At 39.7% G+C, this 15435-nt stretch overlaps 1 protein-coding gene across 7 annotated transcripts in view; it reads left to right on the forward strand.

The window, feature by feature from the left end:
• GAPVD1 (GTPase activating protein and VPS9 domains 1) overlaps positions 1-15435 on the forward strand; it is a 79004-nt gene that overhangs the window by 17648 nt on the left and 45921 nt on the right. For all 7 annotated transcript variants that reach the window (XR_015766888.1, XM_028107599.2, XM_088019051.1 and 4 more), the window contains exons 3-5: positions 9297-9514; positions 11116-11959; positions 14903-14989. Coding sequence is in view for 6 of the 7 variants with exons in the window: in XM_028107599.2 (XP_027963400.1) it covers positions 9330-9514; positions 11116-11959; positions 14903-14989 (1116 nt within the window). In the remaining variant the exon portion in view is untranslated. The remainder of the gene's footprint in view (positions 1-9296; positions 9515-11115; positions 11960-14902; positions 14990-15435) is intronic.

The raw sequence follows: 15435 nt of genomic DNA on the forward strand, positions 1-15435 counted from the left end.
TGACACATCATTATTAACTAAAGTTCAATTTCCTTAGTTTTCACCTGATGTTCTTTCTCTGTTCCAGGATCCCATATTATATTTAATTGTCATTATCTCTGTAATTTTTTTTTTAAGATTTTATTTATTAGACAGAGAGAATGACTGCGAGAGCAGGAACACAAGCAGGGGGAGTGGGAGAGGGAGAAGCAGGCTTCCCGCTGAGCAGAGAGCCCGATGCAGGGCTCTATCCCAGGACCCTGGGATCATGACCTGAGCCAAAGGCAGACGCTTAATGACCGAGCCACCCAGGCTCCCCATCTCTGTAATTTTTAATTAGATCATCTTAAATTAGGAACATTAACATATTTGCAAAGCATGCTTTGTTCTCCAATTTCAAAGCCATACTTGCATGTGGCATTTATGTTACTAAAAATGCTCTTAGGCTGAAGATTGTGGCCTTTACTTTCACTTTTAATAAGCCTTTTACAAGTGTAGGTTCCACAATCTTAGCAAATAGTCTAACCTGTTAAGACTTTAATACTTCCCACTTACTTTCATGGAAAGGTTCATTTTGGTCAGTTCTCTTATGCGATGGACATGGAGCTATGTCCCCTTGAAATGATAGACATCACCTTTTAATTAACAAGAAGAATGATGTCTTACATTGTGTAGTCATTTTCACTTTCCAGTCATCTCATGAACTGTACAACTTAGCACACGAGAGGGACAGGGACACTCCAATTTTGGAGATGAGGAAACAGAAACTTAAGTGAAGTGACTTAAGTTTCCAGTAGGTCACACTGCTGGTAGGTGTCAAAGCCCGGTCTTAAATGACTCAGATCTTCTGACTCCAGTTTTGTTATCCTTTTGGCTCTGTTGTTTGATACAGTCTCTAAAATGAGAAAGGAGCAGGTGGTCTTACATAATATGGGCTGTCACATAAAGTTATTCCTGAATTTATTAGATTAATAAAGAGATGATTAGTTTGTGTACTTGAAGTCTAGCTATTAAAGTATAGAACCATTAGATACTTATCATTAACTTGGGATCCCTTTAATTAGAAATTTTCAACAGGGAAAACATGAAACATGATTATCATTCCATAAAACATTTGAAATATTTTTTTTCCTAGTATAGAGTCCTTCTGTTGAGTCATAGGAGTTCATTCAGGCATAGTTGCTAACATTTGTAATATGTGTATCCTCCTTGGAGCATATTTCCTAGTTTGCACAATACAGGCTGTTCTTCCTCTCTATGCTCTGCATCAGAGTAGGTATGCTTACTTATCAGGAATTGGCAAACTTTTTCTGTAAAGGGCCAGATAGTAACTATTTTAGGCTTTGTGGGCCATATGGACTCTGGAGGACTCTGGCAACTATTCATCTCTGCCATTGTAGCATGAAAACAGCCGTAGATTATATGCAAACAAATGGACATGGCTCTGTTCCAATAAAACTTTATTTATAGAATCAGGCCCCTAGCTGAATTTGGTCACAGGCTGTAGTTTGCCAGGCCCTGCTCTATACCATTGTGGAAGGATACAGAAACCCATTGTGCTTTACTGCTTCAACTAAAATCTTCCCACTGTTCTCTCACTGATATGTTTTCATAACATGAATTGAAAAGCTTAAAATTTGATTTAATGTGCATGGTATATAATGAATTTTATTTTGTAGAAAATGTGGTAAGTGGAACTGAAGTTACAGATTTTCATAGTCCAATTTTTTACTACAAAAAGAAATGATCTCCCTTGGAAAATGCTTGCAAATTTCAGGATAAAATTCTGTTTGTTGTTAGATATGTTAGATATGTTAATGCCTAATGTTAATTTACAATCTTTTATTTTACTTAGGTTCTTTTTTGCAGAGCAACTTTTAATAATGCAATTAGCAAATATATATGAGCGCTTCTTGAGTGTGCTCATGGTATTGGGGGCTAGGGACACTCTCTCTCTCAAAATAAATAAATAAATAAAATCTTAAAAAAGATCATAGAGGAAATAAAGAATTTAAGCTCAGCCAAGAGGTGAGAGTTGGAGACACCTGTATTTTAAATGATATTTGAGTGTAAACTCAGATGAAGTCGATGTCACTAGAAGCCAGATGAAGTTCTGTAAAAACCAATAGATAAAAGGAACTTTAAGGAGTCAATTATTAACAGAACTGGAAATCTGAAACTGGAAATCTAAAAAATGCTCTCAGCCTTTGAGGGGACCTGTCAATTTTGCTGGAAAGACAGGATACAGACATCTAAGATGAAAAGATGTTGAGTTGCATATTTGGATCTGGCATTCAGGGGAAAGGTAAAGTCTAGAGATACTAATTTGGGAGCTGCCAGCATTTTGATGGTTCTTAAGCCATGAGATGGAATGAGATTGCCTAGTACTGAGTGTAGATGGAAGAGGAAAGTTCTAAAGACTGAGCTTTAGGGTAGGGTACTCCAGTGTTTTGAAATTGGGGAGATGAGGGGGAATTACAAAGGAGACTGAGACTGAGTGGAGAAGACAGGAGGAACACCATGAGAGTGTCGTGTCCCAAAGTCAAAAGAAAGTGTTTCAAGGAGAGTGGTCAATCGTCTGCTTCTGTTAGGTATGATAATGTATCATTGGATTAATAATATGCTTATTTATTTACATATATATATATTTTAAAAGATTTATTTGAGAGAAAGAGAGCAGGGGGGAGGGACAGATGGAGAGGGAGAAAGAAACTCAAGCAGAGCAGATTCTACCCTGAGCATGGAGCCTGATGTGGGGCTCGATCGCACGACCTCAAGATCCCAACCTGAGCCAAAACCAAGAGTCAGACACTTAACTGACTGTGCCACCCAGGCGCCCCACAATGTGCTTACTTATTATTGGTGACTTGAAGACTAGCAGTTTTGATGGAATGGTAGGACAAAACTTACTGGTGTGGGCTCTGGAGGGGATCAGAGGAGAGAAACAGGAGACAGTGATTATAGACATCTCTTTCAAAGAATTTTCTTCTAAAGGGAGGGAGAAAAATGGGGGTGGAAGCTGAAGGGGAGACATGAAGTAGAGAGTTTTTTTTTTTTTAAGATGAAAGATAATAGCGTGTTTATATATTGGTAAGAATGATCCAGTAGAGAAGGAAATGTGGTTGGGATTTCCACAGTAACGTTAAGTAGATGTGCAGGGAGGAAATTAGCATACAAGTTGAGGCTTGGCTTTAACCTAGAGAAAGGCAGTTCATTCAAAGTAAAAGTGGAGCACGCGCACGCGCGCGTGTTTGTGTGTACATACATACATATACTTGTAGTTACTTGTAGTTTACTTGCTCCTGGCTTCATAGTTGACTAAGCTTTGCGAGGACAGAGGCTGTCTGTTTTGTTTTGTCCTGTACTCTTAGTGTCTGGGTACGGTGAAGACATTCAGAAAATATTTGTTGATTTGAATTAAATTGGAGAAGATAGCTTTTAACAGCCTTTCCAATTCTAAGATTCTATTTTGATATTAAGATCATAGAGGAGGGATGCCTGGGTGGCTCAGTTGGTTAAGCATCCAGCTTTTGATTTTGGCTCAGGTCATGATCTCAGTGTTGTGAGATTGAGCCCTGTGTTGTGCAGAGTCTGCTTTTCCCTCTCCTTCTACCCCTCCCCCTGCTCATGCTTTCTCTCTCTCTCAAGATAAATAAATAAGTAAAATCTTAAAAAAGATCATAGAGGAATAAAGAATTTAAGCTCAGCCAAGAGGTGAGAGTTGGAGACACCTGTATTTTAAATGATATTTGAGCGTAAACTCAGATGAAGTCAATGTCACTAGAAGCCAGATGAAGTTCTGTAAAAACAAATGGATAAAAGGAACTTTGAGGAGTCAATTATTAACAGAACTGGAAATTAAGGTAGTTGTGACTGACAAAATGTTTAGATTAGTTGGTTGAGAGGAAGGGCTGCTTTGGAACCAGAACTGAGTCAGTGTGAATTTTGATGTAGCTGCTTGCTAGGTATGTCAACACTTTTCTCAACTGTGAAATGAAGTTAATGAGAGCACAGTCATCATAGGGTTATAAGGATTCAGTGAGGAAAAAAATAGCAGTGCCTTGCATGATAAAGTTCTAAATAAATGGTGGCTTGGTATGAGTATTGTTATTGTTAGTTAGGTATTGTTATTGTCATTGTTACTTTTCAGGAAACTAACATATTTGCAAATGTTTGTACTTTCCTGTTGTCTTCAGTATGGTAAAATCTCCCCACTCTAGTTATTTATGCCTACATTTTATTTAAGCAATATCCCAATAGCTTTAACTATTGTGTTATAGTGGTGCCTTAGAAGAGCAGAACAACTTCATAGACAAACCCTTTTCTGCAACTGTTGTTTTTAGTGACCTGTTAGGTATTATTTGTGTGTGGGGGGGTATTTTTTCAAAATGTGTGAGCCAGTAGACTTGGGGCTACCTGAATTGAGTTCAGTTAACATGTTTGAGCTGCCTGTCATCAGCTATGTTAGGACACAAAGTTGAGTTCCTTCCCTCAGTGTTTACAGTCTTAAGGGGAGAGAGAGAGAGATAATATCATTATACTCTGGCATGTGCTACATGTTGTATAAAATAAGTATTCAGAACATTAATTTAGGGAAACTGTGGACAAAAATATAGGTCAGAGTTAATTTATATTTTTAATCTCTTGCATTTTACCCAGTGGTTTACTGACACTTTTTAGGCTGGGGGGGGCGCAGAGGGAGAGGGAGAGCAAGAATTTTAAGCAGGCTCCACACCCAACATGGAGCCAGACACAGGGCTGGATCTCACAATCCTGAGATCATGACCTGAGCTGAAATCAAGAGTCGGATGCTTGGGGCGCCTGGGTGGCTCAGTCAGTTGGGCATCTGCCTTCGGCTCAGGTCATGATCTCAGGGTCCTGGGATCGAGCCCCGCATCAGGCTCCCTGCTCAGTGGGGAGCCTGCTTCTCTCTCTCCCTCTGCTGCTCCCCCTGCTTGTGCTCTCTCACTCTCTCTCTCTCTCTCAAATAAATAAATACAATCTTAAAAAAAAAAGACGCTTAACTGAGCCATCCAGGCACCCCTAAATAATAATGTTTTTAAACGTATTATTTTGTAGGGTAAGTTGTTACCTATTTTTTGGCAGCACCCAGACCAACTTATTATAGAAAGAAAAGCATTAAAGCAAATAATACTTGAACTTGATGAAAGAAAAAAATGCTTAACAAGTTTGTCTAGATTTATTTAAAGTATCTTTGAAGACATTTGGAACCATTAAAGGATTTAGAAAGTGAATTCTTGTTTAGACTAGGTGGAGCATTGCTTTCATGTGTTAATTTTTTTAAGTGAAGCTGTATTTTAAGGTTTTAATTTCTAAATTATATAAATTGGTTCATATTTTGCTGTGTCATTGGAAACATTTTATGTGTCCTATCTTGAACAATATTTTGGTTATAATTAGACTGTGAGCTCCTTGAGATTAGGGGACTTGGCTAAGCTCCAGCCAAGCTCAGTAATATATTTGTTGAATTAAGTTGTATTAAAGCAGCAAGAAGGGCACAATTTGAGAATTTCTAAAATATTTTTCCCTATTTTTTCATTATGAAAAATTTGTAACATAACTGAAATTGTTGAAGGATAGTATAATGGTTATCATCTACCCTCCACCCAGATTCAACAGTTGTTTATATTTGCTGCATTTTAAAAATCTCATTTTTTTGCTGAACCATGTATAAGTTGCAGAAATCCTAACACTGCTTTTACATACTTGAGCATGCGTCTCTTAAAAATAAGATACTCTCCTAAGTAACCACAGGATTTTTGAGTCATTCTTGTAGAGATCAGGGTAATAATAATAGTGTCCTGGCTCTGTCATCTCTCACTTGTGTGGTCCTGGGCAAATTACTTCACATCCCTGAGCCTGTTTCCTTAGCTGCAGAGCACTTATCTCAGAGGAATGTTATGAAGATGAAGTGGGTAAAGGCACCATTTTCGGTTGATAACGTGTTTTCCCATACAATACTCAACTGTGGTGAATTAATACCACACCCACCCTCGTTCCCAGAGTTGGAAACTTTTACCTTTTCCCCCATTTGTTGTTAACAAATCTTGTATTTCTGTCTCGTAACATTTCTCAGACCTGCCCTGTTCTTCCCATTGCCACCATATTTCCTGCCTGTCAACAGTTTCAGTCTCTCTCCTTCTGGTCCCACCCTCCCCTCCTCATCCCTTCCTTACTGCCAGAGTTTACGCTCCCAAATATAAATTTCACCTTGTTAATTTCCTGTTTAAAACTTCCCGTCACCTACAGTGCAAGGTCCAAGTTTCTTAACTCTAGCTTCTTTGTACCTTCTGTCTCTGCAGCCTTATCTCTTATTATGCACGTTCCCTCCCTCCCCCCCACCTCACTGAACACACAGACACAGTCCCCCAAACTGTAGCAAGCCATGGATAGCTCTCTAAATGTACTTTTTGTTACACACATCTGTGCCTTTGCTTGGTTGACTCCCCGTATCTGGAATTCTACCCCACCCACCATCCTCTTCATGTCTGGCAGATACTCATCTTCTCCCCCCTCCCCAACTTGCCTTTTAAGACTAGGTGCAGGTTCCTTCTCTTTTTTCTCCCCCTCTCTGTCTACATTGTACAGTCTTCTAGCATGATACCTGTAACATTTTTGGACAGCCATTTGCTTGCATGTCTGCCTCATTCTGCTAGGTTAGAAAGTCCTTGAGGATACACAGGTTTTATCCCTTTTTGTATTCCTAATACCTAATATGTTGCTTGTACCAGGGATAAAATAAATGTAGATATTGAGTCCCTTTTGTGGGTGAAAAAAATCCACGGTTCAGAGAATAATCTTTATGTGCCCAGACTAACAGAACTAATTAATGAAACATTCAGATCTTTAAGAGCCCATTTCAGTATTGTTTCCATTAACTGTAATAGTTCTTAGTCTGTGTACTTAGAGCCCCCTAGAGGATGTTAAGAGTTCCCACATGGAAGTCTATAAAGTCATATATGAATTTTCTGTAAATTGAGTTAATACAATTATATAAGTATATGTATGTTACCAGTTTTTCTTAATGTACCCACATGGTTTTGTTATTAACTTAACAATATCTTAGTGGACATACTTATATATATATTTTTTTAAAGATTTCATTTACTTAGAGGGGGAGGAGCAGAAGGAGAGGGACAAGCAGACCCCCAGGCTGAACACAGCCTGTCACAGGGCTTGATCCCACAACCCCCAGATCATGACCTGAGCTGAAATCAAGAGTCGCATGCTCAACTGACTGAGCCACCCAGGAGCCCATACTTTTATCTTTTGAGGGGAGAGCAGTATGAGGGCCTTCAGGATACAGGTGATTTGGAATAACAGCTTTGCATAGTTTGCTAGGGAATTGATAAGGTATAAGAAAGTTTTTTTTTTTTAAGATTTATTTATTTTAGAGAGAGAGAGAGAGGTAGCACGAGTGGGGGTGCAGAGGGAGAGGGAGAGAGAGTCGCAAGCAGACTCCAAGGTGAGTACTGAGCCTGACTCGGGGCTCCATCTCATGACCCTGAGATCATGACCTGAGCCAGAACCAAGAGTTGGACGCTCAACTGACTGCACCACCCAGGTGCCCCAAGAAAGTAGTTTTTGAAAGCAGTAAGATTCAGGTTAGATGGTGAGATCTGAAATTTTCTTAGTCTTTTTTTTTTTTTTAAAGATTTTATTTATTTATTTGACAGAGAAAGAGACAGTGAGAGAGGGAACACAAGCGGGGGAGAGGGAGAAGCAGGCCTCCCACTGAGCAGGGAGCCCGATGCAGGGCTTGATCCCAGGACTCTGGGATCAGTGGTTCATTAAAATAAGAAAGTTTAGGGGCGCCTGGGTGGCTCAGTCGTTAAGCGTCTGCCTTCAGCTCAGGTCATGATCTCAGGGTCCTGGGATTGAGCCTCACATCGGACTCCTTGCTCAGTGGGAGGCCTGTTTCTCCCTCTCCCACTCCCCCTGCTTGTGTTCCCTCTCTTGCTGTGTCTCTGTCAAATAAATAAAATCTTTAAAAATAAATAAATAAAAGAGAGTTTAAAAATTTCTAAAAACAGGGGTGCCTGGATGGCTCAGTCTGTTAAGCATCTGCCTTCAGCTCAGGTCATGTTGGATCTCAAAAAAAAAAAAAGTGTGGTCTGGCAGGCATTCTAGGTTCAAGGGTATAGCTTAAGTAATAATGCTTTAAAATATGTGTGCTATTTCTTTCAGTTTGTTTAGCTACTAGATGAACAAGTTCGTGTGATTTCATTGATTCTTTTGGCAAATATTTGTTCAGTTCTTGCTACGAACCAGGTGCTCTGCTCAGCCCTGAAATTACAGCTGTGAGTGAATAAAACAGACAAGCCTTACCCCTCCTTGGTGGCCCTTACCTTTTAGTGGGGGAACCATACTCTCAGCATAATGAACATGCAAATAGGTATCTGTAATATAATGCTAGACAGAGGCAAGTCCTTTTATAAAAGGCCAGAAAAGGGAATAGGAAGTGATAGTTTCTATTTTAGGATTTATCTGAGACAGCCTTTCTAGATAGACATTTGAACAGAGAGAACTGAGTGAAGTAAAGGTACTCGCCGTGCAAAGAGAGCTGGAGGAACAGCCTTCCAGACAGAGGGATCATCAAATGCAAGAGGCTTTGAGGAAGGGGCATGCTTGGCCTGTTCAAGCAAGGAGGCCAGTGTGTCTGGAGCTATGTGAGCAAGGGTAGAATGGTAGGAGATGAGGTTGGAGAAGTAGTCAGGGGTAGAACCTTTAGATTTCATTCTAAATGTAATGTAAGCCTTTGGATGGTTTCTAGTAAGGGAATAAGGTGATCTGACTTAAGTTTAAAGAATACTCTATGCTATGTAGAGAACAGACTCGAGTAGTACAAGAAAGGAAACAGGGCGATCAGTTAGGAAGTGGTGGTTATAGACCTTTGAGTGAGAGATGATGATGGTCGTGGTGAGAAGTAGATTGGAGATGAATTTTGAAGATCGAGTCAACAGGTTAAGTTGATTGATTGCAGTGTAGAAGGGAGCAGTCAAGGAAACTCTAATGCTAATAAATAGATACTAGACTTGAAAGAAATACACACATTTTTACTGTGGCGGTCTCTGAGCAGTGGCCTTACTAGGAGCTTTTTTTTTCTTTTCTCGTAATCCGTATTTACCAGTTTTTCTATGCTGAACCTGTAATGCTTCTGCAAAAAATAGATTATTTTAAAATTAGAGTTAATCATAATACTGAATGTAGCCTAATTCTTAACGTTTTCTCTTATCCGTTTTGATTTTGGAAAACAGTCTAAGTGACACAAAATTTCTAAACCTTTTTACTCTTAGTGATCAGCCTTTGTACCTTCTCCACATCTGAAGATGGTGAAGCTGGATATTCATACTTTGGCCCATCACCTTAAGCAGGAACGCTTATATGTGAATTCTGAGAAACAGCTCATTCAGAGGCTCAATGCAGATGTACTTAAGACAGCTGAAAAGTTGTATCGTACAGCATGGATTGCTAAGCAACAGAGAATTAATTTGGATCGGCTTATCATAACCAGGTAAAAAAAAAAAAAGGTTTTGAGGCGTTAAATTTTATGAACCACTGTAATTCTGCAAACTATAAATAAATAAATCTATTTCCAACAAAGTGTATGCTTTCAGATAGTTTGAATCAACGTTAAGGTGAGTCGTTGCTTATTTTGTCTGTTAATTAACTTAAGCCTTTTATAGAGAATTATAACTTATGCATTAATATTTTATACCACACCAATTAATTTTGTATCTTTGTATAATATTTTATTGTTGCTGAGACTAAATTATCCTGTGTTCTTTTTTTAAGTAGTCTCCACACCCAACGTGGGGCTTGAACTCACTCCCCTGAGATCAAGAGTCACACACTCTACCCACTGAGCCAGCCAGGCACCCCTGTACTTTTCTGTTGTTATTATTATTATTATTATTATTATTATTATACTAAGATTAAGACAATTTATTTTGAGTAATCTCTATACCCAACACCAGGCTCAAACTCACAACCCCGAGATCAAGAGTCACATGCTCCACCAATTAAGCCAGTCGCTCCCCTTTTCTCCTGGTATTATTTAATATACAGTTGGCCCTTGAATACTGGTTTGACACATGTGGGTCCACTTATATGTGGATTTTTTTTTTTTTAAGATTTTATTTATTTGACAGACACAGCGAGAGAGGGAACACAAACGGGGGGAGTGGGAGAGGGAGAAGCAGGCTTCCCGCGGAGCAGGGAGCCCGATGCCGGGCTCCATCCCAGGACCCTGGGATCATGACCTTGAGCCGAAGGCAGCCACTTAACGACTGAGCCACCCAGGTGCCCCTATCTGTAAGGCTTCTGGTCAACAGTAGGCTATTAGTAGTTAAGTGTTTAGGGAGTCAAAAATTATGCATGGATTTTCCACTGCACAGGGGGTCGGTGCCTCTAATTTCCACATTGTTCACGGGTCAACTATATGTATTTCCATGTTTTGATTCTGTATAGCTACTTGCCAGTTTTATTTCTGTTTTTTAAAGATTTTACTTATTTGACAGAGAGACAGCGAGAGAGGGAACACAAGTAGGGGGAGTGGGAGAGGGAGAAGCAGGCTTCCCGCTGAGCAGGGAGCCCGATGCGGGGCTCGATCCCAGGACCCTGGGATCATGTCTTGAGCCGAAGGCAGCCGCTTAACGACTGAGCCACCGAGGTGCCCCTACTTCTCAGTTTTAGAAACCTCTTTTTCACTGTGTTAATACCTTATTCTGTTGTTTCAAGAAGTAGTTTTTAGCTCTAAGAGTAGTACTGAGGTATAATTTTGAGAAAAGGAGGCAGATACAGAAAAGTACATACTGTATGATTCCATTTATGTGAAGCTGAAAAAAGCAGGACTGATCTTTGATCATAGAAGTCAGAAGAATGGTTATTTTTTGCTATTTTTCATTGAACCTGATTTACTAGGATGAATTTGTCCTCCTTTGTACTTTTTGGTTTTGCCTTTCTTTACATGTTCAGATGCTCAAAGATTTGAGCAGTTTGGGGTGATCGCATTGCTAGGACTATAATCAATCTACATTTCCAGGTTTCAGTGGAATATATATATTGTATTATTTTTATTGATTTTATTGTTTTGCTTGTTTGCTCATTTTTTAGTGCTGAAGCTTCCCCTGCTGAATGTTGCCAACATGCCAAGATTTTGGAAGATACACAGTTTGTTGATGGATATAAGCAACTGGGATTTCAGGAGACTGCTTATGGAGAATTCTTGAGTCGGTTAAGGGAGAATCCTCGTCTTATTGCCTCCTCTTTGGTTGCTGGGGAGAAACTTAATCAGGAGAACACACAAAGTGTTATTTACACAGTTTTTACCTCCCTCTATGGCAACTGCATTATGCAAGAAGATGAAAGCTACCTCCTTCAGGTTTTGAGATACTTGATTGAATTTGAACTTAAAGAAAGTGACAACCCCAGGCGACTTTTGAGGAGGGGAACTTGTGCCTTCAGCATCTTATTTAAACTTTTTTCTGAAGGACTGTTTTCCGCCAAACTTTTCCTCACAGCTACTTTACATGAGCCAATCATGCAGCTGCTTGTTGAAGATGAAGATCACCTGGAAACAGATCCAAACAAGCTAATTGATAGGTTCTCCCCATTACAACAGGAAAAACTCTTTGGAGAGAAAGGCTCAGATAGATTCAAGCAAAAGGTTCAAGAGATGGTGGATTCCAATGAGGCCAAACTGGTGGCTCTGGTGAACAAGTTTATTGGTTATCTCAAACAGAACACATACTGCTTTCCACATAGTTTGAGGTGGATTGTGTCACAGATGTACAAAACCCTCTCCTGTGTAGATAGACTGGAAGTTGGGGAGGTCAGGGCAATGTGTACAGATCTCCTGTTGGCCTGCTTCATTTGTCCTGCGGTTGTCAATCCAGAACAGTATGGAATAATTTCTGATGCTCCTATTAATGAGGTGGCAAGATTTAATCTGATGCAGGTATGCTTTTGCTATTATCATTAATACAGCATTCAGTTGAAAATCAGTTGAGTGAGTAGTGGGGTGGAACAGAAAATATGACAATATGTATATATTCTTACCATTCCCTTTCCTCAAACTGGCTTAAATATTTGCTTCTTAAGGAAAAACGGTTATGGGACACCTGGGTGGTTCAGTCAAGTTGAGTGTCCCACTCTTGGTTTCAGCTCGTGTCATGATCTCAGGGTTGTGGGATTGAGCCCTGCTTTGAGCTCCAAGGTCCGGCTCCACCTTCAGCGGAGAGTCTGCTTGAGAGTCTCTCCCTTTGCTGCCCCCCGCCCCGTGCTTGTGCACGCATGTGCGTGCACACGCACACACACTCTCTCTGAAAGAAATAAAAAAATAAAAGCAGTTATATTGGGATTTAAAAATATTGTAGTCATAAAATATTTTGTTAGTTTTTGGGGCATCTGGGTGTCTCAGTCTGTTAAGCATCTGCCTTCAGCTCAAGTCATGATCCCAGGGTCCTGGGATCAAGCCCTGAGTCGAGCTCTCTGCTGCGGGGAACCTGCTTCTCCCTGTCCCTCTGCTTGCCAACTCCACCTGCTTGTGCTTGCTGTCTCTCTCTCTCTCTCTCTGTCAAATAAATAAATAAAATCTTAAAAATATATATATTTTGTTAGTTCCCCAAAGATTTATTTATTTTAGAGAGAGAGGGAGAACACATGAGTGAGGGGAGGGACAGAGGGAGAGGGAAAGAAGTCCTCGAGCAGACTCCCCACTGGGCTTGGATCCCAACGTGGGGCTCGATCCCAGGACTCTGATCATGACCTGAGCTGAAACCAAGAGTCAGATGCCTAACCGACTGAGCCACCTAAGTGCCCCTTTTGTTAGTTTTTATTTATTTACTTTTATTTATTATTTTTAATTTTTAAATTTTTATTTATTTGAGAGAGAGTGTGAGAGGACAAGTTGGGGTGGAACAGAGGGAGATGGAGAAGCGACTCCCTGCTGAACAGGGAGCCTGATGTGGGGCTTGATCTGGGACTCCAGGATCATGACTTGAGCTGAAGGCAGATGCTTAACCAACTGAACCACCCAGGCACCCCTAGTTGATTAGATTTTCTAGAACAGGGCCACCATCCCTTTCCTGTGATTTCAAAACCCAGCGTGATTGAAAATATTTATACATCATCTTTTATACATTATTTGGTAGCAAAACCTGACTTGAACTAACATGAGACTATTTATCACTGCTAGTTATTCCTTTTAGGGCATGAATGCTCATGTTTTGCTGCAGAAATGCTAATACATTTGATTACAGGATGCTACCCTTAATACTGCCTATTTTACATGTATGCACTAATCAACCTTTCTAAAATCTTCAGATTTTGAAATCTGAAACTCTTCTGGACCTCAGTTTCAGAAAGAGGAGTTTTGGATTTATGTTAGCACTTTTCCCCTTTATCATGAGAACTACTGGAATCATGTTACTTATTTTTTTTTAGAGAAGAGGAGAGGGGAGGGGCAGAAGGAGAGAGGGGGGGAGAGAGAGAATCCTAAGCAGGCTCCACGCCCAGTGCAGAGCCCGATGTAGGGCTGGATCTCACCACCCTGAGATCATGACCTGAGCTGAAATCAAGAGTCGGATACTGTACTGACTGAGCCACACCCAGCCACTCCCATGTTATTATTTCATAAGGGAATCTTTTAATCATATCCTATCCTCCAGAAATACTGTAAAGAAGAAACTGAGTTTATTTAGAATATAATATATCTTTGGATGGTATTTTTTTTTTTAAAGATTTTATTTATTAGAGAGAGAGAGAGAGAGAGAGAGCAGGAACACAAGCAGGGGGAGTGGGAGAAGGAGAAGCAGGCCTCCCGCGGAGCAGGGAGCCTGATATGGGGCTGCATCCCAGGACCCTGAGATCGTGACCCGAGCCGAAGGCAGACGCCCAGTGACTGAACCACCTGGGCACCCCTGGATGATGTTTTTTTAATAATAAGTTTTTTCTTCCCATGGTCATTTCTCTTATGTTGGTATGTTTAGCAATTAACTATATAAAAATCCCCAAAATAAAATTTAAAGTTTTTTATCATCTATGAAACAGTAAATTTATTCTTAAGATAGTGTAGTTGTAGGTTTTTATTTTTGTCATTCCAGTAGAGATTGAATCACTTATTTTCTCAAAATGAGTAAAAAAGGGAATTGTACCAGATATTAAGATGATACTGTATGATGCGAGCTTTCCCCAAAGTGTCTTTAAAGAGTAGATTAGGGTCACCTGGGTGGCTCAATCGATAAGCGTCTGACTCTTGATTTTGGCTCAGGTCATGATCTCAGGTTTGTGAGATCGAGCCCCATGTTGGGCTCTGTGCTCACTGGGGAGTCAGCTTGAGACTCTCTCTCTCCCTCTGTCCCTCCTGCCTCTTCTGAAATAAATAAATAAATCTAAAAAAAAGTAAAGAGAGTAGATTAACAGTTCTTTTACCAGTAAGGAACTTGCTCTGTGAATTAACATTTACTTTCCAAGCAGCTCTGTTCTGTAGGATTTTTTAAATCTAGAAAAAAAATTCTACTTTGAGAATTTTGTGAACTATAAAGGGAAAAGTACTTAATATTAACTTTAGGTAATTTGAATCAACTTTTGCAGTGAATTTTAAAATTCCTAAATGTATGAAAGGTATAATACCAGAAACAAAGGTATTACATTTTTATTCCATATTGTCAATGTAATGTTAAAAATAAAATTTTCTATTTATTGTCTATAACTCTAAATATAGTAAAAGCTGACGTAGAGAAGATACACATTTAATTTGGGACCGTACTTTGCATGCCTGGTCAGATGGTGTAAATATTATTATGAAACAGCTTTTTAGACTGGAATGGAAGCAGTTTCATAGAGAAGAATTTGTAAGTATCTACAGCCCATGTATCCCAACTACTGCTTTGGGTTACAGGTTGGCCGCCTTTTACAGCAATTGGCAATGACCGGCTCTGAAGAGGGAGATCCCCGGACAAAGAGCAGCCTTGGAAAATTTGACAAAGTAAGAATGAATACTATCTTGTGTGAAATACCATTTATAGAAAATTTTGCCAAAGTATTAGTGAACTTAACTATTGTCTTTCTTAAATCTTGTCCTTTAATTTATTAAGAATAAATTACTCTTTCCAATTACCCTTGGTATAGCTATAGAGAATACAATGTTGGATCAGCAGCATTTAAAGGAAGATGTAACTAAAGATAACTAATTCTCACTTAATTGAAGTGTTGAGGAGTTGCCACTGTAATGAGAGCCAAGAGCTTTTAAGATTATTTTATTTTAAAAATTTGATAAGGCGCCTGGCTGGCTCAGTAGAGCATGCAACTCTTGATCTCGGGGTTGGAGTTCTAGCCCCATGTTGGATGTAGAGATTACTTTAAAACTTTATTTATTTATTTATTTAGAGAGGGCGTGCATATGCAGGCAGGGGGAGGAGCAGAGGGAGAGGG

This window comes from Eumetopias jubatus, unplaced genomic scaffold (genome assembly GCF_037043125.1).
Source record: "Eumetopias jubatus isolate StellerSeaLion01/CBP00866 unplaced genomic scaffold, mEumJub1_p1.0 scaffold_15, whole genome shotgun sequence".
In the NCBI taxonomy this organism is placed as follows: Eukaryota; Metazoa; Chordata; class Mammalia; order Carnivora; family Otariidae; genus Eumetopias; species Eumetopias jubatus.